Source organism: Molothrus ater, chromosome 5 (genome assembly GCF_012460135.2).
Source record: "Molothrus ater isolate BHLD 08-10-18 breed brown headed cowbird chromosome 5, BPBGC_Mater_1.1, whole genome shotgun sequence".
Lineage (NCBI taxonomy): Eukaryota > Metazoa > Chordata > Aves > Passeriformes > Icteridae > Molothrus > Molothrus ater.
Genome location: NC_050482.2, coordinates 53,844,992 through 53,871,254, shown reverse-complemented (window position 1 = coordinate 53,871,254; position 26,263 = coordinate 53,844,992). Strand labels below are relative to the sequence as shown.

The following is a 26,263-nucleotide window of genomic DNA, read 5'->3' as shown; positions in this document are numbered from 1 at the left end:
TACTTATTAACTCAGGCACTAGGATACAGACTTCCTATTGCTTTTGTGGATATATAGTACAGATATTTGAAAAGAAAATTATACACTGTTATTTTTCCTCCTGAAGTATCTACCAGGCATACTACAGTATTTACGGATCCAGTTTCACAATCTCTTTAGGGCAGTAGATGTAGGGACTGCTGCCAAAACGGGTCATCCTATCTGCTCTCATCTTTTTACCCACCTTACTAAACTGGTAAAGTGAGGATAACTAGGCATGTATTCTAAACATTGCTAGGACTCTCCCTAAAGACTAAACAATTATTTTATTTTATATGATCCACATACTGTAGCGTGGTCTATAACCTAGATTCAAATGTGAGTGAAGAAGACACTCAACTATACCCTGGACAGTGGGCCAGGGGAAGCAGAAATAATAACATTCAGTGAAACTACAGAAATAGACAGCTACAACCTGAAGTTAACTGAGAATTACTGAGAACATAGAAAGTAAAGTAGACTAAATCACAAAAAGCTTCTATGTTTTGGCAGAAAAGTATGGAAAGAGAATAGATGTGCTATCACACGATAATTACGCTTAAGTACACATTAAATAATGATGGTAAACAAAAAATAGATGGTCGTTGAAGTCTACATGCGTGCTGTTCAGGTAGAGGTTCCATGCTTGTCTAGCGATGCATATGCAGTGACCATCTGGCACATTTTTATGGGTGCAAAGGTGGGACCAGAACTGTCTGTACATACGGATGTAAAGAGCGCCAAGGAATAGGGGCTACTGGGAATGTTGGCCAGGTCTTATGCAAGCACAGAGAAACCGAAGAAAAGGCTCATTGTCCCGGCTACCTGGAGCAGTGAATAATTACGCGCACATGATGAAACGCGCTGCGGGGCTTTGAGGAGAGCAGGGTACCGGGGCGCGGGCGGCAGGACACTGGTCCGCCCGGCGAGCAGCGGAGCCCGCCCGGCGCCGGGGGGCAGCTGCGGGGTGCGGAAGAAGGGCGGGCGGGAGCGTCGGGGCCCGCAGCACGGGGAGACCGAGCCCCACGGCACCCGGGAACGCCAGCCGGGGCGGGAGGCAGCCGGCAACGAGTGCCCCCCAACCCTGGGCGCTCTGGGCACCCTGGCATCGGGGCGGGCCAGCGTGGCTCTCGGGGGCCCGCTACTGGCCAGGAAACTTTCTCACCCGCGGCCCCCGCCACCTCCCCCGGCTCGGGGCGGCAGGTCCCCAGCCCGCCCAGCCCCGCTGCCCTCGCTCCCCGCGCCGCCCCCTCCCCTCACCTGGGCGAGAGCGGTGCCGGCAGCGTGGGGGGGTGGCGCTCCATCGCTGCGGCGGAGCGGGAGCAGCTGTCGACGGTGACAGCTCCGCGCTAGGTGAGCGCCGCCGCCACTGAGCAGGCGCGGAAGAAGGCGGCCCCCGCGATGATGTGGCCCGTGATGCGCAGAGCCGCCGCCGCCGCCGCCGCCGCCACCGGCCGCTCCGAGCCGCCGCTGGGCGGCGGAGGGAGGAGCCGAGCGCCGCCGCCCCGCGTCGCCCGTGGGATGGGACAGGATGGGATGGGAAGGGATGGGATGGGGCGCCGTGGCCGTTGTCGCTCCCAGCCTGGCCCCCGCGGCGAATCCCCGCCGCCCGACGCCCGCTGCCCGCGCTGCGAGCCCTCCTGCTTCCCCTTGTCACTGCGTCCTGCCGGCCCCTCGGCTGTAGCGGGGGACGAAGCTGCACCCTCGCCTCTCTGCCCCCGCAAGGGCCCGGCTGGTGCCCCGCAGCCAGGCAAACAAAGCGCTGGGGAGTGGGGCGCCAGACCGCTCCCCGGGCAGCGGCGGCGGCGGCAGTACTTTTGCTTCCACTCGCAGAAGCTTTCTTGGCCGTAGCATAGGAGTCGCCGTTTTGTACTGACTCCTGACTGCCAGTTACCAGGACATTGTCGCTCTTTCCTGCCAGTTGACAAAAAGCAGCTTCCCCAAGAATCCAATGTTGTAAAGTGTTTGGGTCAGTTGGAATATCCTTGTTCTTGCCCAACTGGACTGTACACCTTGCAAACAGCATGTAAGTCTACAAGTTCCTCCCTTGACATCAGCTGCCTCTATTTAGCTAAGTATGAAGCCAAGGCCTTGCTGGACTCCTGTTTTGCAAAACACTTGATATTAACACTTTACATTAATGCGTTGAAACAGTCAAGCCAGCTAAATTTGTGCATTTATTATCAGTACTAGTATTATTCCTCAATTGTTGCTCAACACTTTGAAGTGGTGAGGATGCCTTAACTGGAAGGTGAAAGGGAAGAAAGAGGATGAAAAGAGAAGATTTAATGATGGTGACAACAGCCAAGCCCACAGCATCTCTTTTCCTGTCTACAGAGAGAAAAAAAAGCACTAGCAAGTCACCAAGTATCTTCTATAAACTGGAGCTAGTTGTGATGGTAAAATGTATTTGCAGGACTGGGGCCAAAACATTCTGCACTACGAGAGTGAAACATACAGGATCAGCTTGAACATTCACCTCAATACCACCTTAAATGAATGAAGCAGCCCAAACTTCAGAACTAATAATTCAGCTGTCTCAAGCCTGTATTTATTGGGGATTTGGGCTGCAGATACTGTAGCTTCCCTACCCTAGTACCAAATCTATATATCCATGGCCTGTGTGAGCTCAGGTGTTTCACAGCTTGGATACTTAGCTGGGCTACCCTACAAATCAGATAAAGATCACATCTGCCTATGTTGCCAACAGGTGAGACTGCAAACCTGAGGTTTGGCAATAGCACCTGAGGGTGCTGTGTCTGGCTTTTCTAATTGCTTGTCTGGTTATCTTGGGCAATCACTTCATCACTCGCTACTACAGGCTCCTTGGCAGCATTATGCCCCACCCTCCATGGAAATCACATCATACCCATGGATGAAATATATTGTTTGAGGTTCACACACTATTATTTTGGGTTGTGTACAAATTCAGAAAGACTCACTTTTGAGGCCCAGGGCAAAAAACTCAGCCCTCAATATTTTTCAGTTATTAAAGCTAGCAATGGGATTTTTCTGGGAAATAGAAATTCTGGAGTGCAGCTGAGGAAGAAAAGGTGCAGGTAGCAAATTCGGTGGAATGCACCTGGCACTGTGGATGGGCTGGGGAAGGAGCAGAGGACACTTGTTTGGGACAGTCTGTCAGGAAAACAGCAGGGTGGTCTCTTGCTTGAGGCCTTGCAGAAATTTGCTTCTTATTCATGTTAATTCCAAGATACTGGGATCTGGGTGGTTGTGTGGTTGGGTTTTTTTTCCTTTGTCATTTTCCTCTGTCCTTTGCAATGGGGGCCTATAAACACCACTTACCTGATTACTATTTATTCTCATTTTCATCTTGGACTTCCTATCTTGTTTCTTATGAACCATTCAGTTTTCTTTTTGCAGTTTTCACATTGTCTAGATGTGAAAGGACAGAAACTGCAGAACCGATAAGGACAGATAAGGACAGAGATTGCAGAAGAAATCCTGACTAACAGGCTGTTACTATCAGTGTCAGCTGAACTTGGTGGTTTTGTAAGTTTCTTTTCCTAAGGATGATTAAAACTCCCTCAGGCTCTGATATTTAATTTTAGGTTCATTTATCAAATTTTGAAAGTGAAAATGGGAGAGTTTTGAGAGACAAGCACCTACTGGCAGGTGTTCAGGTGATGTTACCTGCTGGTAGATTGGTTCCACAGGCTCTTCATGGTGTTGGGATGGACTTTTTGTCCCAAATCACAGAATCGATCAGTTTGGAAGGGACCATAGTGAATCATCTGGTCCAACCTCCCTGCTTAAGTAGGGTTTGCACAAAATTGTGTCCAAACAGTTCTTGAATATCTCCAGTATGGGAGACTCCACAATGTGTCTGGGCAACTGTTCTAGTGTGTGGTCACCTGCACAGTAAAAAAGGTCCTCCTCATGTTCAGGTGGAACTTCCTGTGCATCAGTTTCTGCCTCTTGTCCTGTTGCTTGGTAGCACCAAGAAGAGCCTGGCTCCATCCTCTTGTCATTCTTGCCACTGATGAAATCTCCTCTCAGTCATCTCTTCTCAAAGCTAAACAGGCCTCCAGCTGCCTCAGCCCTTCCTCTTAAAGAGATGATTCAGTTCCTTAATCACGGTTGTTGCCCTCGCTGGACCCACTCCAGGAGCTCCATATCCGTCTTGTCCTGAGGAGCTCAGAACTGGACACAGCCCTCCAACTGTGCCTCACCAGGGCTAAGCAGAGGAGCAGGACCACCAACCTTGACCTGCTGGCAATGCCCTTCTAAATGCACGCCAGGACACGGCTGCCCCCCGTGCCTTTGTCCTTGTTGTGTTTCAGGAGGTTCAGTCCATGTCACGACGATCTCCCAGCGGAGCGCTGCCCCGCTGTCGCGCACGGGCGGCAGCGCCGCTGCTCCTCCCGCCCGGCAGGGGGCGACCCGTCGCCGAGCGCGCGGGCCGCTCCACTTCCGTGTGGGCGGGCGCATGGCGGGCCCCGGCGGCGCGGCGGGGCCGGCCGCGGCCCGGGAGCTGCTGGACGTGCGGCCCCGGCCAGGTGAGTCCGGCACCGGCCTGCAGCCAGCGGGGACTTGGCTCGGCCCGGTAGCCCGAGGGAGGGGCTTGTCGGGCCGCCGGTGACCCACTGGTGATTGCATCCCGCGTGTGTTGAAGAGCTGCTGTCGCGGGGAGGGGTAATGCGGGGAAATCCACGTTAAGCTACGGGAAGTCGTAGCGACGTTTTTATGAGAGCAAAGAAAAAAGTTAAAAAGACAGAACGCTGCGCTTTAATTAATGATACCAGGAGGATGGCTTCGTTGGTGGTCATAAGGATAATAAGAATAAATAATGCGGAATTCCCTGGCACCCGTTTGGGTTTTCCGGCGCTGCTGCTGCCCACGGTTAGCAGAGGTCATTGGCACCCGGATTTAAATCAGTGCGACGGCACGCCTCAGCTCCCACCTCACCGTGCCTTGCAGAGGGGAATTAGAGGTTGTTTTTCTAATTGCTATAACTCTAGCTTAATCAAAATTTGTCTCAAAAACAGCTTAAGGAATTTTAGCTTAAACTCAAGGAGTGTATGAAAGGTGACCTGCAGGCTGAGACCCCTGGCCTGTGTAGCCCAGTATTTCTTCCAAGAGCAGAAAAAGCTGATGGCAATTATGGAGAACTTGTAAGCTTAAGCATTTCAATACTCATTTGTTTGTTTGCAGGGCTGGAAAACATTTTGCTGATTAATTCAAAATTAAGCAGCAAGAAGGCCACAACTTTACAGACGGTTAAGGTGCCAAGGAGCAATGGTAAGTACGGAGGAGCTTGTCCCTGGTACTGTGTCAAGTGATAGATAACATTTGTGACACAACTTTTGCTTTGGTGCTTTCCTTGAAAAGGGAGAAGCTTTTGTGTTCAGTTTCTAGAGGTGGTAGATCCTCCTCCCATTACAATTCCATGTCCCACTGGTGAGTCACATAACTGCTGCATAACTAGATTTTGCAATGCTGGCGTTACAGCTCTAAAGATTGTTCTTTCCCAGTGTATTTTTTAGAAGATTTTGTTTTTGGGGCTCTTTTTTAGAAGTAATTTCTCAGTATATTTGTTGTATTAAAGCATTTAATTTAAAAAGGGCTCCTGTCAAATTATTTTATGTTTTGTGATTGATCTGAAATTTAAAAAGATTGTTACATCAAATTCTTTGTTGGATAAAAGTCTCTTCAAAAATGACAGTGTTTCAAAGATAGATTATACCTGTTAGATCTTTGTGGAGCTCACCTGAAATAGTACCTCTTCTTAAAGAAAGAAAACTAGTGTTTGGCTCATCTGCATGTGTGGAGCAGTTTATTTGAAGAAATTGTGGAGGTGAAAATATTGTCTTCCTCCAAGGAAGGGTTATGAGTGTGATTCTCCTAATTCCATTGATTACATTAAAATTCTTGTGAAGTCCCACTGGAGCTGTATAGGATAAGTGCTTTATACTTCAACCTGGAGCTTCCATCTCTCTTCCACCATCTTAATTTCAGAGTTTCTTTTGGTAATTATGTTGACCTTTCATTAGTCTATCATGGCATCTGCTGCAGCTAATTTTTCCATCTTCTTTAAGACCTTCAGTCTATACTTAGTTATTGTAGACAGCTGGAAATTACAGTTGAAATGGAATCTGTTATAAAGGCTCATATCTGAGGTATAAATGTGAACACTAACGAGCATCTCTTTGACTTTACATATGTATGTATCTTTTCAGTTTTGGACCGAGTACAGAGCTTTTTACCACAGATGGCCCAGGCAAATGATGAGCTCAAAAGAAAAATGGTAACAGCACCTACTCATCAGTTTGATATTGAACATCTAGACAGTGAAACAGAAGAAGTTATAGAAATGGTAAATATATTTTCCTATTTTAACATCAATCTAGATGGGATTAAAATAACTCTCTGATCTTAGAATGAGTAATATGATAGATAAAGTGACGTCTTTACCATCATACTTGAGGAATTTAATCACAGGGGATTAAGTAGTTTAAGACTGGAATAAGACATGCTTTTGAATCTACAACTCTGAATCAAAAGTAAAAAATTGTATTTTAAATGTCATCTAGGTGATTATGTTTAGAAACTGGACAATATAAAGCCTAGTAAGGCATAACAGAAGGCTTTAGTATAAGAGTAATAACTGGCTTTCAGCTCTGCTTTGTTGGCATTTTTAGGAATGACTAGATCTTGGGTTTAGAAAAGTTGTTAGTGTTGTTGTGATCCTTTGTTGCTGCTATTTGTCTGTTTATTTACAGTCACATAAATATTTTATTTCTGTTTTAACTGAAGTGCTGCAGCCACATGCTTATATAAGAAAACTTTATTTTGAAGGTGATATATGTGCATGACCCAGCCAAATGCCTTCTGGCCAAGGAGACCTCAAAATTATGGCTCTCTATATGGATATAGGAGATCTCTTCAAAAGATATTCTGGTGGCTTAAACTGCTTGTTATTTTAGCGTAGTTGTAGTGCCCTGAATACTACTACGTTATAAGATATAAACTATATTAATATCTATATCTACATGTGTTTGTATTTTTGTAAAGACCCCTTATACACTAAATGTTTTAATTTGAATTTTTTACTGAAAAGTAGTTTTGTTGCCTGCTGCTTGTTAGTTTAAATACCTGATTTAGACAATCTGAGTTCAGCTATTGACTAAGTTCTTTCTTTGATAGTGATATAAATATGGCCTTAGATTTCCTATAGGCCAGTAATATTGATTAATCTCTTCATGATATTTGTAAATCCCTAGGAAAACCCAAAAGTCTTTTTTATGGTGGTTGTGATTTTCTTATGGTAGCAGGCTGTTTAGTGTGTTTACCTTGTTTTATTCCAGTGATAGAAGTGCTGTAGTGTGTGTGTATATATATGTGTATGTATGTAGTATATATAACATGTAAACCAAGATTTTTTTTTTCAGAATGTGGCTGTAGTTGAACTGAGTGATTCTGATACAGATGAGGAGTCGCTGACTTCAGAAGATGATTCAGAATCTGATGAAGATGACTCTGTAACGGATGAAGTGACAGTAGACAACATTAAGTTTCCTAAACAAAAGGGAGAAAAGGGCAAAATAGAAATTTTGGACAGCAAAGCAAATGAGTAAATCCATTTTATTTTACTTTTAAAAACCCCAAACCAACCAAATCATGTTTTTTCACTTCAAAGAGTTGTCCTTTAAACCACTTTGTTTCCCAGTGTAGCATCTCTGAGGATCCCATGAAATGCTATAGTTTACATGGTGGAGAATTCAGGATCCGCTAATGGCTGGGGAAGGCTGGGTTTCTGAAGAATGAAGTGCAATTTTATTCATCAAATAACAGGGAAATGCACTTCATAGTAGATTACACCAAGAAAGCAGCTAGAGTAAAGGGGCACTTGAAAGTTGAAAATTCTTGTTCTGTCGCTTTGTTTGTTGAATAAAATTTTTTTTTATAGGAAGATAGAAGTTTTTGCTTCAGGGGCAAGAAAGAGTTAACTAGGAAAAAAGCTTTGTTTTCATATTCTATGTACTGTGAAGTGTTATGTACACTCTCTTCACTATTAAACATGATCTTTAAGTACCCTAGAGGTATGTCTACATTTCATTAATGGCAGTGACTGCTCAACACTGGAGCCGTGGCTGAGCTCATTTCCAGCTGAGCCAGCCTGGGTAAGGACAGCCATGAGCAGAGAGTTCAGCAAAGGATTACTTAGTACTTACCCTGTGTGCCTGCACTGGGCTCCACACCAGCACAGGGAGCTTAGAGGCTCCTCTGGGAAACCTTTGTAGCTGTGGTGCAAACACTCTCCATACTCAAAGGATCAAGGCTGCCTCTGGGGTGTTAAGATGGCTTTAAGCTACACTTCTCATCCCCTGATTTCCCTGCCATGTTTCCAATCTCCATTTTGTTACTGACAGAAGGATGAAAAGGTGAATTTTCTGTTGGCCTGTACTTAAGTTGGTTTGACACAATTGTGAAACCAGAATCAGTGAAAATGTGTCCCATTTTATTTACCTCAGATTGATCAAATACAATGGTTTGGGCTATTACATTTACTTCATAGATCAGTCTGCATTTCAGAAGAATCTGTCATGCTCCTGGATGTCATTGTTTCTTGTAAAGGAACATTGTATTTTCTACACCATTAAAGTAAAATTTTCTATACTGTATTTGCTCAAATATTAAACTTAATGTCATGACTTGAAATCTGCAGTTATCTATAGAATTTATTTTGAATCCTGTACTTAAAGTTCTAGTTTTAATACCTGTTTCTGTAGTATTTGTGGTAAGAAATAACAGAGATTCTAGTCTTTCTTTTACAATGTGGCTTAAATATAAGATGATTTACTGATTAAACCACGGAATATTTTAGTGAAGGGGAAGGATGGGGATCAAAGAATCAGACTGCTACCTTTAATAACAGCCCACAGATAAATGAACTTTGGGTGTTTTTGCATTCTAAGAGCAAGGAGTCTTAAAAGGCTTAGTTAAATAAGGTCTCAATCTATAGAAAATTTCTTCCAAACTGAAAAAAGTTTGAAAACCAACATCTGATCTTGGTCATTTAACAAGGCATTTTCCCAGAGATTAAAAAGAACTCAAAAGTGTGAAATACAAAGTAATAATCATACAGTATGAAACAGTGATTACAGTCCATGTGCACAGACACAAAATGTGATTTTAATCCATTAATGTAACCACCTTTCAAACTGCAGGCAGATCACACATTCTGTATCAACAAAAAGGTAGAAAATATTTTCAGTAACTTTAGCTTGATATGCATAGTTTAACACCAATATTGAACTCTGTATGTACTATACAAAGATCATAGTAAGTGCACTTCCTTGCATTGATTTACTTCTTATGGCACAAAGATTTTCTGAACTGCTGAAAAGTCACCAGAGCAGAGCGTTTCATTGCTACCATAAAACCTGAACTGGTTTGTAGCAAAAATGGCATAATCAGTATATTCTAGTTCAACTTTGGAAGCCTAATGACTAAGGATTTAAAATGATCATGTAAACATTATGTCACAGAAATATGAAGTAGGTGTGTGAGAACTTATTCTTCAGTTCTATTTAAAAAACAGAAACTGAACCATATTCTTGGGGGGGGTTTGGTGAGGGGAGGATGGGGGGAAATTGTGCTACCAGCTGTTGCTGCTACATAATTTAAATAACTTCAGGGTGATTTCCAAAAGTCATTGTCTGTCAGACTAAAATCTGGACCTAATTTGTAGAAACTTATCTGTGGAATGAGTATTTGTTTTTTTGGTTGTAGCACTGCAGACAGCATATCCTAGGTGTGGTATCAAGCGCTTCATGTGGTAATCAAGATTCAAACTCTGCTTCCCAAGTGAAGTTGTTACTTTAATATTCTACAGTGATGGCTTTGGTTCTGAGATATTCATGAAGAGCTTCTTCACCTGTACAAGCACAATATTCACCTGTTAGAACAGCAGCTAAATGAATTGTGTCAGACTGTAATTTTTATTATGAAAAAATTTGAAACACTGTAGCCAATATTTGAGTCCTTAAGGAACAATGAAAACTAATTACCTTCCCACTGTGATTTACAAGCCTGGTTTGACAAGGGGCTAGACCCAACAGATGTGGAAGAAAAAGGAACTGGACTTTACAAGCAGCTCCCCAAGCAGTAGCAGTCTTTAGAGGGCCACTGGGGACTCATAGCTGTATTTATGAACTTTGCTTCTCCTCTATTAAAGGTCAGAGATAGAGAAGCTGTGTGAAAATCAGTAATCTTTTTTTCCCTGACATCATCACTCATTTTGTTTTCAGGAAATGTCTTTGAAGATTCCAAAAGCAAAAATCTGTTGTGTGAATGAAATTTGATTTTCCTTTTTTCTCTCCCCTGAAGCTTGATCTGTCCAGACTTGCAAAGCTTCTTTGACAGAGTGGACTTCACTTTTCTAGAAAGTTATTTTGAAAAGAGAGTGGTTTTAATGCATCTTTTTCTGAGTCTGTTGACAAATTTTGGTGACATTTTAAGCTATAAAAAGTTTCCCATGCTCTTACCTAGACGAGAAACCTAAATTAGCATTCTCTCTGAAGGAACTAATATTTTGGCCAATACCATTGTTACTTGACAGCCTTTTGTAGCCTGTACAGAGCTCTAAAAGCTGTAATTTATTTGTTTGCTCTCAGAGCAGTTGGAGAGGAATATTCTGTGTTATTTAACAAATGTACAGGAAATGATGAATGGGAGGTATTGAAGTGGGAATATTTAGGGAGGGAGAGGAATTGGGTTAAGGATTGTAATTCTTTCATTGATTAGGACTCTGAGACAATAAATGAGGGAAGGGGACAACTTACCTAAATCTTTCCCAAAGCCAGACAGTTTAAATCCACCAAATGGCGCTGCCACGTCAGTTTTGTTGTAAGTGTTAATAAAAACTGTCCCAGCTTCTAGCTTTTCACTGATGTAGAGAGCTTTGTTTATGTCTTTTGTGAAAACTCCTGAAGCTAAGCCATATTCTGTGGCATTTGCCCGTTGCAATACTCCATCAACATCCCTGTGGGGGAAATAAATTATTTAATTGCAACTAGGTAAAATAAACAAGTGTTAGCAACCTTCTACCTTCAGTGTCATTGAAGCAATTTTTCCCATGGCCTTTCTTCTCCAGTGAGCTTTTTAAAAGATGACTTATTAAGGACAGATCTGTGTGTCAATCTGACAGATCCATGGCAGTTCACACCCTTGTTTCAAGGTCATGAAGCTCGTAACTTCACTTTTCAAAGGTTAATATCTACACTGAGAAATGCCTTGGAAAATGTTGCTACTGTACAACTTGGGAATTAGAGCAATACAAAAATGCCTGGTAAAGCATATGATCAATCAGTTTGCTAAAATTGTGTCCATCTTTACAAGTTAATGCAGAATAAAAGCTGGAATTTAAACTGCTATCAAGACATAACTTTTCAGACTATTTCCAGAGTGCTATTTTCTATCTGCATCTCATCTCCATACAGCTTCAAAAATCAATAGTAGTTTAAAACTTTAAAAAATTCAATGCAGTTCCTTAAGACTACAGAATTTATGGATGTGAAAGGTTATCTACATGGCCGGTTCTTAACTTTATTATCAAACTGCAGAAGATGAAACCTGATGGAAATATTTATGTGAAGTTTCTATGTAGTGTTTTAATCTCATCTGTATGCTAAATAATTCTTATGATCCAGAATGAAAGAGATTAGAAAATACAATTTACAAAATATATAGAGGAATTTTCATTTGCAACAGTAATGTGCCAGTGTTACACAATACACAACACTGCAGTCTTCTATAACAGGAAAAATAAGTAATTCCACTGGGAAAAATACACATTTTGTAATTTTATCAAGCTGTTGCAATTACCACTCAAATTTCACTAAAACGTTTCACTAAATACTAGGTATTCAGATTGGTCTAACAAGATTTTACAAACTACTGTGTATGCTGTTACTTCTTCACTTTGGGTGAAAATACAGTAACCAGACGAGAACATACCCATTTTTAAATTTAGAGATGACCATCACAGGACCAAAGGATTCTTCCTGGGCAATATACATATGGTCTTCAACATCTGTGAATACAGTGGGTTCCATGAAGAAACCTAAAGAGAGGATAGAGCATGGTTTTGAGCATGGTAAAAGTGCTTAAGGGTTTGCTGTTGTCCAGGCCATTTCTGTCCCATGCTTTGAGGTCATAAATAACTTGCAACTTGAAACAGAAAATAATTACAAATGAAGTATGAATGGAAATGCATGCACTTCAAGAGAAATAGCAGACAAAAGGGTAAAAGAACAGCCTCTACATCAGTGATAACGTGTGCTGTTCCCTGCCAGGCTGGGAGGTCTGCGTGCCACAGCCCAGGTGACTTCTTGGGGGAAGACCCTGTTATCTGACAGCAGGAAGACAAGGTTAAGGCAAATCATAGAGGCCACTGTTTTTCTTGCTACTCGACAAGAAGATGGATTGTAAGATCTAAATAAAGATCTCATACTTTATTTGCACAGCTTCTCATAATATGAGATTTGAAAGCTCTGTAGTATCATGGGCTTACCTGGTACTGTTCCCACAATACTGCAACTCCACAAAATACAGCTGAGACAATCGTGACCGCTCTTGTATAAAGTGTAGAAGTTCTAAATATCTCTGGAAAGCCTTTTACCTGGTCTACGTACTTGTCTTCCTCCATACACTAGAGTGGCTCCTTCTTTTACTCCAGTTTCACAGTATTGCAGCAGCTTTTCCAAATGTGCCTTGTGATTTTGTGGACCATGATCTGTAGATCTGTCAAGCGGGTCGCCAATTTTCATCTTTTTTATTTCTTCAACCTATGGGTTACCCAATTAAAATGAAGTTACATAACACAGCAATATTGTTAAAGTGACCAGAAATTAGGAATGCTGTCTTTGGTGCTAGGAAGATGGAATCTAAGAAAATACTGGATTCCTAGATATAATGCTTTTCCCTTTTTATAATTAGGCTTTGTCTTTTGTTTCATAATCTCTAATAACTTCCTAAAGTTTTTGATGCTTTGTTCATGTGTGTATTATCTTCTGCTATTAAGATAGGTATGCAAAATGTTAACTTTTACCAGTGGTAAATGACTTAGGACAGACATTTCCTGTTCTTAAGCAAAATAAATGAATTCTCCAGTGCCACAACATGGCGACTATTGCATTTTTTAATAGCGACCTTTGTATTATTCTAGCTATGCTTCCTATATTCCTTTTTTTGACTTTACAGAAGCCTTCTTCAATCACATTGACCTGAGTTCAGTAATTATTTGTAATCTTATTTTTCTAGTCAAATATGAACTTTCACTGAAGGTACTGCCACTTATCTGTGTATTACTGGTACAAATATCTCCCTTCAATGCTTCCTTTTAACCATGTAAGAGGTCCCTGAGAAGCATCACTGTCTATCATAAGCAATAATGAGAAAATGGGTCATTGAAAATAAGAAACACAAGTGTGTATAAAACTAGTGGATCCTTCTGCCACAGTAAAACATATGCTTAAACTTTAGTCCTTGAATATCTTACCACTTTTCTAACAAACTCATCATGAATTGATTCTTCCACAAACAGCCTGCCAGCTGCAATGCAGTTTTCTCCTTTGTTGAAATACACTGCTCCCATACCCTGATCAGGAAAAAACCATAAATATTTATATGCATTTTGTTCAGTCTCCATTCTGTTCCCTTAGGTTGTATGCAGTGTTTGTGACCCCAGAGGCTTAATGCTTTATGTTAAAGGATATTACCAATGCAACATCTTATTTATGAACTTTGAACACAATATGGCTGGTAGGGAAGGTGAATTATTATGATTGATAATTGATGCATGATTGATTGATTGATCGATTGATGAACTAAAAACTATATGGCAATACGGAGCTCAATTCTTTGTTTTGTTGTAATTGATAATGTATATTTCTTGTAGTATTGCCTTTTTGGGGCAGCATGGACAGTTAAATTGTGCTAGCATAAAGAAATATGACTGTTTTCTAACAGATCTCAAGGTTTTTCATGTAAAGGATCCCTGGTATTTTTTTTGTCAAGTCAAGAAGAATATGGCAGTACTGTGAGGATGTACACAAAGGCTTTGAATAAATTTTACTTCAAAGTAACATTACCATTTTTACAGCTCTGTCAAGTTCACAGTCACTGAATATGATCAATGGTGATTTGCCACCAAGTTCCAGAGAAACTTTCTTCAGGTTAGCAGCTGCACTGTAAAAAATAAAAATAGTAATATAAACCCAAAATAGTAATATAAACCCAATTTTTAATATATTTTTCAATTATTTCCTTTGAATCATAACTAGTGAAAATGTATAAACCTCTACTGTCCAGTAGTGACTTAACAGAATTCTACATAGGGGTAAACAACCATATACAGTTATGCTTTTTCATTACTGCTACATGCACAGCATATCTAGTAAGGTACTTCAGAACCAGACTAAGTAGGGTTTATTTATGATTCATTTGCTGAGAGTACCTCTTCATGATCTGTTTACCAGTTGGTGTTGAACCAGTGAATCCAACTTTGCGAACATCTGGATGTTCAGAGAGGTGCTGTCCCACTAAGCCACCTATCAGAGTGAGGAAAGCAGTGTAACTGGATGGTACATGGACAATTTTTACTATTCCAGCAGCAGCACTGGAGCTGCTGAGAAGGAGCTTACACCACAATCAAATACAGTATCACATTTCTATTTATATTTGCAACTTTATTCCTATGACTATGAATAAGCTTCACAATTAGGTGAACAGGTTTCTCTGTAATACATTCTTTTCCAGAGTGTTTATGTCAATTGTGTGAACTTGTAAAGGGTGTAGGCTGACAGCTCCTACCACTAACTAAAGCCAGATTTTTCCAATTCTCTTCTGGAAACATATGAAATCACTGCATGAAAAGATGCAAGCCTAGTACCTGTGAAAAGACCTATGTAATAGAGCTTCAAAAAGGTGAAGAATTTCACCAGTTTTAGCATGACCTCTCCCAGAAAAATAATGAGTTCAAGTTTTACCTGAACCAGGCAGAATATTTATAACGCCCTTAGGAAATCCAGCTTTAGCTGAGAGTTCTGCAAACTTCAAGGACGTCAGAGGTGTGACCTAAGTAGAAACATTTAGATTAGGTCTCCTGTCTTAATCAAATGCATGATGATACCTTTTACATTCAATGCATTTAGTTTTGATATAATATTCACCTGTATTGGCATATTAGAAGTGATGGCTTATGGAAAATAATTAATTCTTGAAAATGAGATTAGCATCAGAGCAGAATTGGAGTCAATCAATACTTTTTATCACCATGGCAGTTTGTATTATTACAAATGCACTTTCAAATATATGACACAGTCAACACATGACAGATCAATCTGTGAGTGAAATCTGCTATATTGCCTAAATCATTCTGCCTGAACAGGGGCATCTGGGCCATCTGTATATTTCTTTTTGTTCTTACCTGAGCTGGTTTGAGTACAAGGGTATTGCCTGCAGCCAAGCATGCTGCGCTCTTCCAGGCAAGCATCATCAGTGGGTAATTCCAGGGGATAATAATTGCACAGACACTTCAGGTAGAGAAAAGCAGGGAAAGATTACATATTTGATGGCAGCTTTTCAATGGCTTTTCTGCATGTCAAATCTGTCACTAAGAAGAAAAAGTGACACTCACCCAATTGGTTCTTTCTTGGTGAATGTTAGATTATGGTTTGGCCGGGCCTGGTTAATTGGAATTGTAGCACCCTAAAAGACGAAGGAGGGACAAATCTTCATATTGATTTATAACTTTTATTACAAATATATTTGCCATGTAAGTATGTTTCAGAAAGCTACAGAGTAGGCTTCAAAACCACAAGCATTTTTGCATGAGGGAAAGGGGAACAGCTGCTTCTACTGTATGATTTCCTATTGTAGATATTGTAATCAAGTCCTGATTGTCAGCTGGGTGAAATAACAGCACAGATTAAAAAAAAGTATGGGAGAACATAAATCAAGGGTCTGATGAACAAAAAAAAAGCTGGATGATATTCTTGATTGGTCTCAAAGATACTGGAAGAAATGTTCTTGAACGTGTGCCACACGTTCTGCCATCAAGCAAACTCACCAGCCTTGGTCAGACTGCAGCAAAGCTCAAGTCTCTGCACTTACCTGCTTAATAAGCACAGTGACATTCTGCTTCATGAATAACCAAGAGCTGACCAAGCAAGTATATCCACTGTGACACCTCAGCTGATTTCTTCACTATTTAGAGCCACAGTCTAAATCCATATTCTCCAGATGGAGGTGGACTTTCCTTTTGTATTGACAGAGCGACCCATTCTAGGTAAAATTCTAATTTTGCTTTAGTTTTTGATTCCTCAGTAAATTTTTCCTTTTACTAATTTTTGGCACTGTTTCAGAAGAATAACAACAAAAAAGAAGTGTAGAGAAGCACTGCCATTGATCATTTCCTTTACATATTCACTTGCCTGAATTTTGTCACACCATCCAGCAAAGTATCTGAATGTTTGCACAGACATTCCAATATGAGTCTTCAGAGCTAAAGTGTAGACAGCTCCTGAGTCAATAGACTCTATTGTCGCTAACTCCTCTTGATGTTCTTCCATCAGATCTGCAAGTCTTTAATAAAAATGTTAAAAATCTGCATTATAGGAAATGACATCTAAAATTATATTAGGTGTGGCAGAGAAGCATAATCAAAATAGCATTGCCACTAAATTTGGAGGTGGAGGCACCGCCCTTAATATCAGTGAAGGATTGAACAATTGCCCATTACTCTGCAAATGTCTTCACATTGGCTGTAGTAGAGACTGAATGAAAACATGAACTGTGCAAACTCACTTAAGGTGTAAGTAAGACCGTAGTAAGTATTACTAAATTGATAATAACTATCAGTGTCTCAAAAATACATCTGCACAGATTGATACCTGTACTTATGAGGCACTACTGTTAGTTTAGTGTCCCCTGTTCAGGTCTGTTTGCATCAAAGAATTTTCACGTTCAGTCTTCCACATTGTCTCACATGCATTAATGTTTTTCTTCAACTTCCCTCTGAGATTTGGTACTCAGATATATAATCAGTGCTCCCACGTAATTTTAAGAGCTTAAGAAAAGTGCATTTTTGATCCTGTAAAGAGTATTCAAAACTGGGTGTGAAACTTGTGAAATTTTTCCATTATGTAAATTCTGACCATTTAAAGCATTTGCATAGCTGAGGGAAAATGTTCTTTTAGTACCTCTTTTAAGTGTATCTTGGAGACCCAGATAGAGGTCACGGCGTTGGCAGTGTTGTGTAAGAGAATGGATTTGGGCATGTGAGGGACAAAGGAGAAGGTTCCATATAAAGTGTGCTTAATATTTTCTATTAATGATTCCTTAAGACAAAGCAGCAGAGCTAGGAGCTTTAATGGCACACACATTCTCTTTGGTTCAGCACTCAAAATCTGCAGTTTGAACAGAGGCCTGAGAACAAGGGGCCTTATTTCAATTAAGGTGGTCCAGAGATAGCTTTTATCCACTGGGAATGGTTTGCAACATAAACACTCTGGTGTTTTATCCTAAAGAATGAGTTCCCTAAGCAAAGCTTTTAATCCAGGGATAACCAGCCCAGTGTAAGGGAACTGTATTTTTCTATACCTAATATAGCTATTCTTGCAAATCTTCCAAGTCTAAAACAGAGCAGGAGTTTTCACACCTTAAAATTTTCTCTTTAGGTCAGAGTTAACTTTGTCTCTCAAGTACTCTACATTCCTGATACAAATTAAACACAAGTTTATGCATGCCTTGAATATGTGCACACTTGTGAAAAACATAAGTATTTAATGTTCAGCTCTGACTTGCCTATTTTCTCTTGTGATGACTACTAACTTTGCAAGAGTCCTGCAGGCATTTTTCCATGGCCTGGTCACATAGTTAATAAGATAAGAATGTTTCACTTTGCTTTCATTCTTTTTTTGCTAAGATTCCTGCAATGTCTTATAAAACATGTGGCATTTTTTCAGGAGAAGCAACCTGAAAAAGTAGCTTCTTTACTCATATCTGCTCATTCATTTGCATGTTTAGACCTGAAAAAGCATTGAAAGTTTTTTATATAGCCCACAAAAGAGGTTTTCTTTATAGGGAAGCTCTGATGCTTCTAGTCACCTGAAGTTTGCAAGACAGTGTTCTCCCTCTGCTTTGGGAGAAGCATCGTACTGCATATGGAGAATCTATAATACTTGGGATTTTATTAGCTGCCTCCTGTGTCATGCTCACACTATCTAATCAGCATTGCCATCTTTCTAAGATCACCTCTACCCCTTCAAGAATCAAAGCTCACCATTAAAATAGCATTAATTCAACAAAACCTCTGCTTATCTTCTGAACCAACAGCAACACGGCCAAAAATAAGAACCAGGCATTAACTAGACACAGTGAGACAGATACAAAAAAGAGATAGAAGTATCTCAGGTAAATGTTTGAATTAGCTTAGAAAATTCCTGCACAGGACAGTTCTTTCTCTGCAGACCATAACACATCTCCTACAGTGGCTCTTTAGCCAGCTGCTGGCATGTGATCCTGGAAAAATCTAGCATCAGTTACAGTCTACTTCAAAATTAGTGGCAATGAAGGTGTATATTTACTGTATGGAGTGCACATGCAGGCAGGCTTAGCAAGGTCAAGTCTCTGCCTGCCTAACTCACACAGACGGTTTTTAAAGCTTAGCCTCATTTATATGGAAGGATGGGGGTTTACAAGGGAATTCTCAATCTTTGCAATGAAACTCATGTAGATTAAATGAAGACATCAAGTATTTAAAATATATTTTGCTCAAATTCTTTGCTTCCATTCATAAATAATAATGAAAGGTTGGCAGCAGTGAGAGACCACAAGTTCTTCTCTGACACAAGAAAGGTTGGCAGGCTAAGAGCTGAGGCTGCTGCACTGAAATCAATCAGGGGGTGAAAAGATGGCTAGTCTGGATCCTCTGACAGTGGAGTTATGAACATCCATCGCCTTCAGAAAATGTATACAACAATTCTTCAGAGAAACAAAACAAGATTTGAGGAAATGAAACAAATGCAAGCTGTCTTGTACATACCTGTACATGAGTCGCCCTCTTTCCCTCGCATTCATCCTCCCCCATTCACCATTTTCAAAAGCCTCCTTCGCTGCTGCCACTGCCTTGTCAACATCAGCCACAGAGGCAGAAGATACACTGGCTATTACCTGTGCAAAGGTAGCATTGTGTTAGCTCAAAAAGAAATATTGGGATACAGAATGTTACTCCTTCCTCCCAAACTTCTAGACTGGGTATAAGCAAATACTTAATATCCTCATCTGTGACAGTTGTCATGGGCAAGCCACGTGGGCTGCAAAAGGTTTAGACACAATTGAGGTGGCAAAATTTGGAGGACACTGCAGGGAGACAGATTCCTTAATCTTTCTTTTTCTTCAAAGTAAGGTGCATTGTCCTGTGGCCACGTTTCTCCTCACAGAGAAAAGCAAGGCACACCTTCCCAAGGATATTTTCTGGGAATTGTAGCGAGGAACCTCAGAGAAAGAAGAAACAATTCTTATCTCATTTGCTGGGCCTGTGTTTGTGCAAAAGTAGAATGCAATATGGAGATTGTTTACTCAAAGTGATAGTGTTTTGTTTCATTGGCCTATCAGGGCCAAGTGCATGTCCAGACTGTCAGTCAGCAGACAGGGACAAGATTCTGTTCAGTTGAGTTGAGTGCTGGTGCAGATTCAGTTTAGATGTAATATAGTATAATAAAGTAATTAATTAGCCTTCTGATATCAATGGAGTCCTCCTTGTCATTTCTTCCCTTCATCAGGGTTGCCCTGCTTATACTATATTGTCCCACTGGATCTCACCCTCTCTTTCCATATATAAAACCAATGTGGTATTGATTTTACACTTCCAACAAAAGCTGAAAGTCTTTTTGTGTGGTATCACAATCTAATATCTCAACATGCTAAAACAACTCCCACATGTTCCATTTCTAAGGAATGGAGCTTCTGTTATCATAAACCACCATAAACACACAGTAGTTTATGATGATTGTGTTCTAAATACACACATTTTAAATCCTAACACAGAATGGTTTTGACTTTCATTCCATTCTATAATGAGTTTCAGGAAAAGTATCAGAGTCTGGCCTCTAATAATAGTGAAATTTTTGTCATTGATTTCAGGAGACTTCATTTACTTCAGAATTAAATGGCAACTACATGAACATCAGAATCACTTCTCTTACATATAATTCACTGTTATGATTTGCTCAACCAATATTGGGTAGTTCAGGACTAAAGAGCAAAAGTATGTATTTTCCTATTGAAAAGTTATTTTTCTTACTGGGAATTTAAAGAGACATTTTAGTGTCAAAATTACCCTAAGGTATCAGATTTATTAAAAAAGTGAAAAAAGAAAGAAGTTGATTACCAACAGAAATATACCAAATATCCTAAAAACATCCTAAAAGAAACACTTCTTCAACAAATAAACTCCATCAATTTCTGTTTGCAAAGCTAAACAAGAATGAAATCAAGGTAAAATATTCAGCTGGGTGTGAAAAGTGATGTAATAATTGAAGTAGAAGTAGGTTATTTTTGCTTTGCAGCTTGACTCAAATGGGAAAAATTGAAGAATACGCAAAATGTAAAGTAAACTGAAATTTGAAATTATTTCAGGAGGTTGTTTAATTTATTATACTTTAAAATTAAAGTTTTAAAATTTAAGTTTTAGAATTAGCAATATTCAGGTGATGTTTCAGCTTTTTAATAGGCAATACCAATAAAATAAACTGGCATTGATCATATTTAGAAATTACTTACTGATCCATCTGCTGGATTTACAGTGTCATATGTTTTTCCATCATCAGCATCTATAAATTTCCCATTTATGAAACATTGGTATGGCATATTCACAGTCATGTTGTTCATATTTTTTGAAACCTGGGTGAAATAAAAACCAAATTATTTTAAAATTATAATAACTAAAATTTTAATGTAGCTTAACAAGCTTTTGATATCTGCAGCCAATATCCAGACACATTTTAGCCTATATATGTGGCTGTTAGAAGTAAAATGTAATGGAAACCAGATACAAATATATAGAAGTTTGTATAACCAAGTAGTTTGCTTTCCTACTGCATCAAGCAGTCTAATAAAATGCATTGTCTGCCCTCCCCTAAAACCCAGGAAAGATTAAGCAATGACGCAAAATTAAAGGCCTTACATAATCAATGACTAACTCTTCTTCTTTGTCTTCTCCTCTGAGTCTTCTGACAGCCATCTGAATAAAGTCTGCAAACTTAGTGGCCATATACACATCTTCATTCTGTAGCTGCAGTCCACAATGTTTCTGTTTGATCTCTTCTAGCATTCTAAAGATTTTGAAGAAGGAGTAAGTTTAATTAAAAATTAAAGAATTCTCCAGATAATTGAATCATTAGAAGGGCAAAAGGGATCAAAACTGGGCCTCAGTTTGCATACATGTGAATATGTGTGTGTGTTTCTCTGACAAGGGCACAGAAATGGTGCACTTTCCTGAAATCTGTTGGTTTAATTGTGGATGCTATGAAAAAGAAAATGTCATTTCTGGAATACTCTCAATAAAACTTTTGAAAATCAATTACTAGAAAATATTGATATGCCATTGGAAAATAATATTTGGGACTACTCCAACCAAAATATGGAGGACTTTGAGCTTGGTAGGTAACCAGCACAATAATCAGTTTGTTTAAAAATGCTGGTTTTATATTATGGTCTGTGCTGCAAAAAGAAGGCAAACAAGGTGACCCAAGCCATGACAAACTCAGTGCATCTTTAAGCATGGGCTCAATTCTTTCTGTGAAAGGTTTCTCTTTCCCTCTGGGGAGGTCTTTGCTCAGGTTCCCAGTCAGTCCTCTGGTCTGGTGATACCTGTGGCTGCACACAGACAGGTTTGAGCATCACCATGCTCCCCTGGGCGTGATGTTCCTGAAGTTTAGGGGAATTTTCCTTCAGTGGAAAGAGCAGGATTACAGCAATATCTCATAACTTAGGGAGAAGAACTGCACATGCTTCCAAGGTAAGAAAGGGAATATTAAGGTTATTGGAAAACATAGAGGGATTAGGTTTTTTAACACCACTGATTTAAATGCACCATGACAACTTTTTTCATTAACTTTGGCTTTGCAATTTTCTTATTTTGAATATTCCTACCTGACAACATGCATAGATGATGCACCAGATTTGAAGAAGTCTGTGGAGTCCTCAATCACAGCAACATTGCTTAAAATTCTCTTCCAAATAGCCTAATAATACAGAGGCAATAATGAATAATCATCTAATAGCAGAAAGTATTTATCCAACTGTATTTTCCAAAGTATTAGTACTTACAACATATATTATTTCAAAGGTTTCTAAAACATGACGTTATTTTAAGAGGGTCTAAAACAGTCTAGAGACATGATGTCAGACAAGAAATTTTTCAGTACAATTAGATGATCAAAATATAGTATTTTGTCCATGGTAATTTTACCCAGTCAGGCAAGAAACCTGAATGGTATAATGCTAAAACTTTTCAGGCCCATTTTTAAAAGATGCTTTATCCTCCAAATAATAAGTTCCTATTGCATTACAGAATGTGTCATCAGTATAGGCATTGACAGCCTGGGGCACTTTATGAATGGATTGATGGTATTTCAGGCACCTGGCCAAGCCTGAGAAGTAGTTTAAGCTGCATGCATGAGATGGAGAAATAAACAGTTCAATAACTGGTAATGTAATATTTCAATAAATTATAACTGAGTTTCACAGTTAGCAGGCAGTGTCATCAACTGATCAGTTCATACTTCTTTTCATAATTTTCTCAGTCATTCAATAGCTTCAGGCAGCATTTAGGTTGCTGGCAAGCAGGTTCAAGGTAATCTTGAATCAGAGGTTTAAAATATTAGTACATGAAGCTGCCTGACCTGTGCCAAAAGTTAATAACCCTGCTGCAGAATCAGCACAAGGGAAGACATCTATGATTCATTGGCTCCGGCACAAAACTTTAATGATAAATGTGGCTTTCAGCTAAGCCCCTGACATTACAGAGGGATGGATTTCAGGAGTGGGTAGGAAAGTTCCTCTCTGGCTATGAGAGTTTTCTGCTCCAGCTGTTCCCATCCCTCTGGCAGCCACCCCCTTGTGTGTGGTTGTGGCAGAAGAAGTGCAGACAGGTACAGTGAGAAAACTGCTGCCTTTTGCTTTTAGAAGGCTGTTTTGAGACTCCCTGGAGCTTGTCCAACAGGCCCATTCTGAGCACATCCTAGTGATGAACACCACAGTGAAAAAAAGATTCCAAGAACTGTCCGAGGCTGCCAGTGTTGAAAACCTCACTTCTATGAGGTGAAGCTCAGTCTGTTGTTCCTCATCCCACCTTTATATATTTACCACTACCTGCACTGACTGTTTTTGTATCACCTGTATCTGAAAGAAAACTTCGTAAAGTGAGACAAATACACCAGTGAATCCCCACTTGAATTAATATCAATAACTAAACCTTCACCCCCAATATACTTTGAGTACATTTTATCAAAAATTTACTTGCATGACTAAACAAAATATATGCCTTGCCAAAAATAAGTATGTTATGCTTTTGTCTGAATAATATCCCACTGAAGCAGTTTAGGGGATTACTCTGATATCTTCTGCAATCTTTTTCTCCTCTTCTGTAAGTTCCAGGGCAGTTGTGTCATCAGCAGAGAAGTATTTAGATGCAGGGATCATTTTTCCATCCTCCAACTGCAGATTTCTCACTAGTACCTGAAAAATGAGAGGATATGATTTTAGATTGTTTGGGAGGTAGCACATCCTTGGGTGAAGAGTTTTTAGGCATTAATAGAGTGATTGAAAAAGTGAAATAAATTGCTTCCAGGAAATCTGATATGACGCAGGCAATTTAGCACAGGCCACTCGTACCTGTCTTTTAAATTCTCTCCTAGTAAAAACAGATTTTACTCCATATAGGAAATTACTATGGATTGAGTGAAAAGCACAACATGAATGTCTTCTCTATAGGATGGTAGAGGATTGATAAAACTCCAAGTGAATGAGCTGTCAGTCGTTAGCACCTGGATTTATTTAGCTTGACAGTTCCACACTACTTGCCCTTCTTGCTAAAACTATTCCATCCATGTTTATGTTTGCCAGACTGAGCACTTACCATCTTCCCATCATTTCCAAAAACAACTAGACCATTCTTTGTCACAAGTCCTGGTCTTGAAGCACCTTTTATTGTCAGCTCTTGTCCAGCAGGCACTGAAGCATCAAGTAATGATGAGCCATAAAAAGTAACCACCTAAAAAGAAATGTAATTAAAAGTACACAGGTTAGAGGTGTGTAAAGTTTTAACAACTTTTTTATACTGTTTTGAAGCTTTAATATAATGGAAATAAAATATAATTACCGACACATGGAAAACATATTACAACATTTCTAGATCTTTACAACTCAGAACAAGTAAAACTTTGCAAATTGCCTAAACCTGCAAAGCAGCTGAGCTGTAGCAATGTGTATACTGCAACCAGTGCAGGAAAGGGAGCAGCTTTTGACAGTGCATGCCCAGAATGAGGGACCACTTCACTCTATAAAATTTCATAGATTTATTTTTGCAAACTATCTAGGCCCACATCTCCTTAAAATGAAACCCTGTTATTTCAGCAGCCCGCAGTGTTTCGTTTTGCTGTCCATACTGTGATGTTGGCCACTCTACATAGGCTGTATTATACTGTAATGCATACCTGCTTCCCAAAATGACTGGCACAGTTTGTTCTACTCTTCATACCTTGGTACCATGTCTCTTTTTTTTTTCATATATTGTACTTATCTTTCTTCAAATTAAATTAATTCTGCTTTAAAAAACTCTTAACTACTGTGTTCTGCGTATTTCTTTAGGTGCCTGTTCTAGATACACACAAAACATAAAGTCATCAGACTAGAGCTACTCCAGTGTAACAGACATTTATATTCACCGGTATGCAGATATCTTTAATTTTATAAGAAAAAGGAGTCAAAAAGGGAGTATAGATAAGAATATTCTTCTGGTTTTCAGAGCATACCTGTCCATTTATTGTTGTCCATGCTCCAGGAACTTTATCATGCCCTCGAATCCAATTGTGCAAAGCTGCTGCTGGTTGGTCCCAGGAGATCTAGGAAATCAAGACATGCCAGGATGCACCACCACACCTTCCCAAACACAAATAAGATCATCTAATGCAGTAGGGATGCTTAGATAAAATAATTCTCATATGGGAATTCAATTAATATTTTTATCTGTTGTTTATATGGCCGGTGTTATTTTTTGGCACTAGAGGGAAAGGTGCCAAAACTTTTTTTTCCTAAAACCAAATGTATTTCGGTAGAGAATTTCATATGGCCTGTTGGCAAACAAAGAGAGTGATCTTGATTCGATTTTGTATTCACAAGTGTGGTGGCTTACTAAGAATCCACTGAAATTGCAGCTGCCTCTTAGCTGCCTGTACATGATCCCAAATAGGACACCAAGTTTCTAAATACATGTAACTGCTGAAAGGAAAATGGAACTTAACCTAGGGCTCCATTATATGCATCCTAAGAGGTATTCCAGGAAAAAGAGGTAAGGAAACAACTCAGTTAAAATTCACATTAACTTCATATTGCTGCTACTGTAATCTGAATTAATAACTTTTCTAGTACTGTGCACAAAAAAACGGTGTTACTTCACACTACCTCTGCATTTTCCTTTTTCTGGATCCCTTCATATGTCGCCCCTTCTTCAGGCTGAGGTATACGAGGGGCCTTACCATTAGCAATTAGATGTACAGCTTCCACCTACATGAAAAAGTAGATTTAATGTTAGCTTGGTTCACCTTTTTTCTTCAGTCATACTTCAGAATGACAGCATTAGACTTTCTGCCACAAGGTGAATTGGTTTCGAATTTTTTAAACCTAGTATTTCCAAACTCCAAGGGACCAGTGCTGCCCTGAACAAACCTGTGTGTTTTTTCCTTGAGTCTCTTTGACAAAAGAAATAGCCTCCAGAATTTCATGGGAGTACCTAGACACCAAACTCAGAGCCACTGTCTGAATTCTCCAGAACAAAAATGTGCCTCAGTATGAATGTATTCAACTTTTTCCTTTTTCTCTCTCCAAAAAGTTATTTTTCTGCATTTAAATGAAGGGAGAAAAAAAAAATCTCTAAGGAGCAATGCTGAGTATTTTTTGTGCCTTTTCTTTTATTCACTTAAAAAACATACAAAAAATG

At 39.7% G+C, this 26,263-nt stretch overlaps 3 protein-coding genes across 9 annotated transcripts in view; 1 reads left to right on the top strand and 2 right to left on the bottom strand.

Moving 5' to 3' along the window:
- The window catches only part of SLC41A2 (solute carrier family 41 member 2), a 59,999-nt gene extending 58,615 nt beyond the window's left edge, over positions 1 to 1,384 (bottom strand). For all 5 annotated transcript variants that reach the window (XM_036400959.1, XM_036400957.2, XM_036400956.2 and 2 more), the window contains exon 1: positions 1,279 to 1,384. The gene's annotated coding sequence lies outside the window, so the exon portion shown is untranslated. The remainder of the gene's footprint in view (positions 1 to 1,278) is intronic.
- Positions 1,385 to 4,462: 3,078 nt separating this feature from the next.
- On the top strand, positions 4,463 to 8,075 carry NOPCHAP1 (NOP protein chaperone 1). 2 transcript variants are annotated; one of them, XM_036400574.2, is made up of 4 exons: positions 4,463 to 4,535; positions 5,191 to 5,277; positions 6,216 to 6,352; positions 7,428 to 8,075. In XM_036400574.2, the coding sequence occupies exons 1-4, from the start codon at positions 4,466 to 4,468 to the stop codon at positions 7,611 to 7,613; spliced, it is 480 nt and encodes a 159-aa protein (XP_036256467.1). In that variant the 5' UTR covers positions 4,463 to 4,465; the 3' UTR covers positions 7,614 to 8,075. The 2 variants fall into 2 exon arrangements, with proteins under 2 accessions (XP_036256467.1, XP_036256466.1); XM_036400573.1 differs by lacking the exon at positions 4,463 to 4,535 and adding an exon at positions 4,771 to 4,969.
- A 401-nt stretch (positions 8,076 to 8,476) lies between these two features.
- ALDH1L2 (aldehyde dehydrogenase 1 family member L2) overlaps positions 8,477 to 26,263 on the bottom strand; it is a 29,980-nt gene continuing 12,193 nt past the window's right edge. For both annotated transcript variants that reach the window (XM_036400571.2, XM_036400572.2), the window contains 19 exons: positions 25,729 to 25,830; positions 25,080 to 25,169; positions 24,185 to 24,319; positions 23,659 to 23,784; positions 22,198 to 22,289; positions 21,230 to 21,377; positions 20,827 to 20,946; positions 19,088 to 19,215; positions 16,476 to 16,626; positions 15,680 to 15,750; positions 15,470 to 15,575; positions 15,030 to 15,117; positions 14,498 to 14,591; positions 14,133 to 14,229; positions 13,541 to 13,639; positions 12,662 to 12,827; positions 11,998 to 12,103; positions 10,824 to 11,023; positions 8,477 to 9,916 (listed from right to left, as the gene is read on the bottom strand). In XM_036400571.2, the coding sequence (XP_036256464.1) occupies positions 9,861 to 9,916; positions 10,824 to 11,023; positions 11,998 to 12,103; positions 12,662 to 12,827; positions 13,541 to 13,639; positions 14,133 to 14,229; positions 14,498 to 14,591; positions 15,030 to 15,117; positions 15,470 to 15,575; positions 15,680 to 15,750; positions 16,476 to 16,626; positions 19,088 to 19,215; positions 20,827 to 20,946; positions 21,230 to 21,377; positions 22,198 to 22,289; positions 23,659 to 23,784; positions 24,185 to 24,319; positions 25,080 to 25,169; positions 25,729 to 25,830 (2,175 nt within the window). In that variant the 3' untranslated portion in view covers positions 8,477 to 9,860. The remainder of the gene's footprint in view (positions 9,917 to 10,823; positions 11,024 to 11,997; positions 12,104 to 12,661; positions 12,828 to 13,540; positions 13,640 to 14,132; positions 14,230 to 14,497; positions 14,592 to 15,029; positions 15,118 to 15,469; positions 15,576 to 15,679; positions 15,751 to 16,475; positions 16,627 to 19,087; positions 19,216 to 20,826; positions 20,947 to 21,229; positions 21,378 to 22,197; positions 22,290 to 23,658; positions 23,785 to 24,184; positions 24,320 to 25,079; positions 25,170 to 25,728; positions 25,831 to 26,263) is intronic.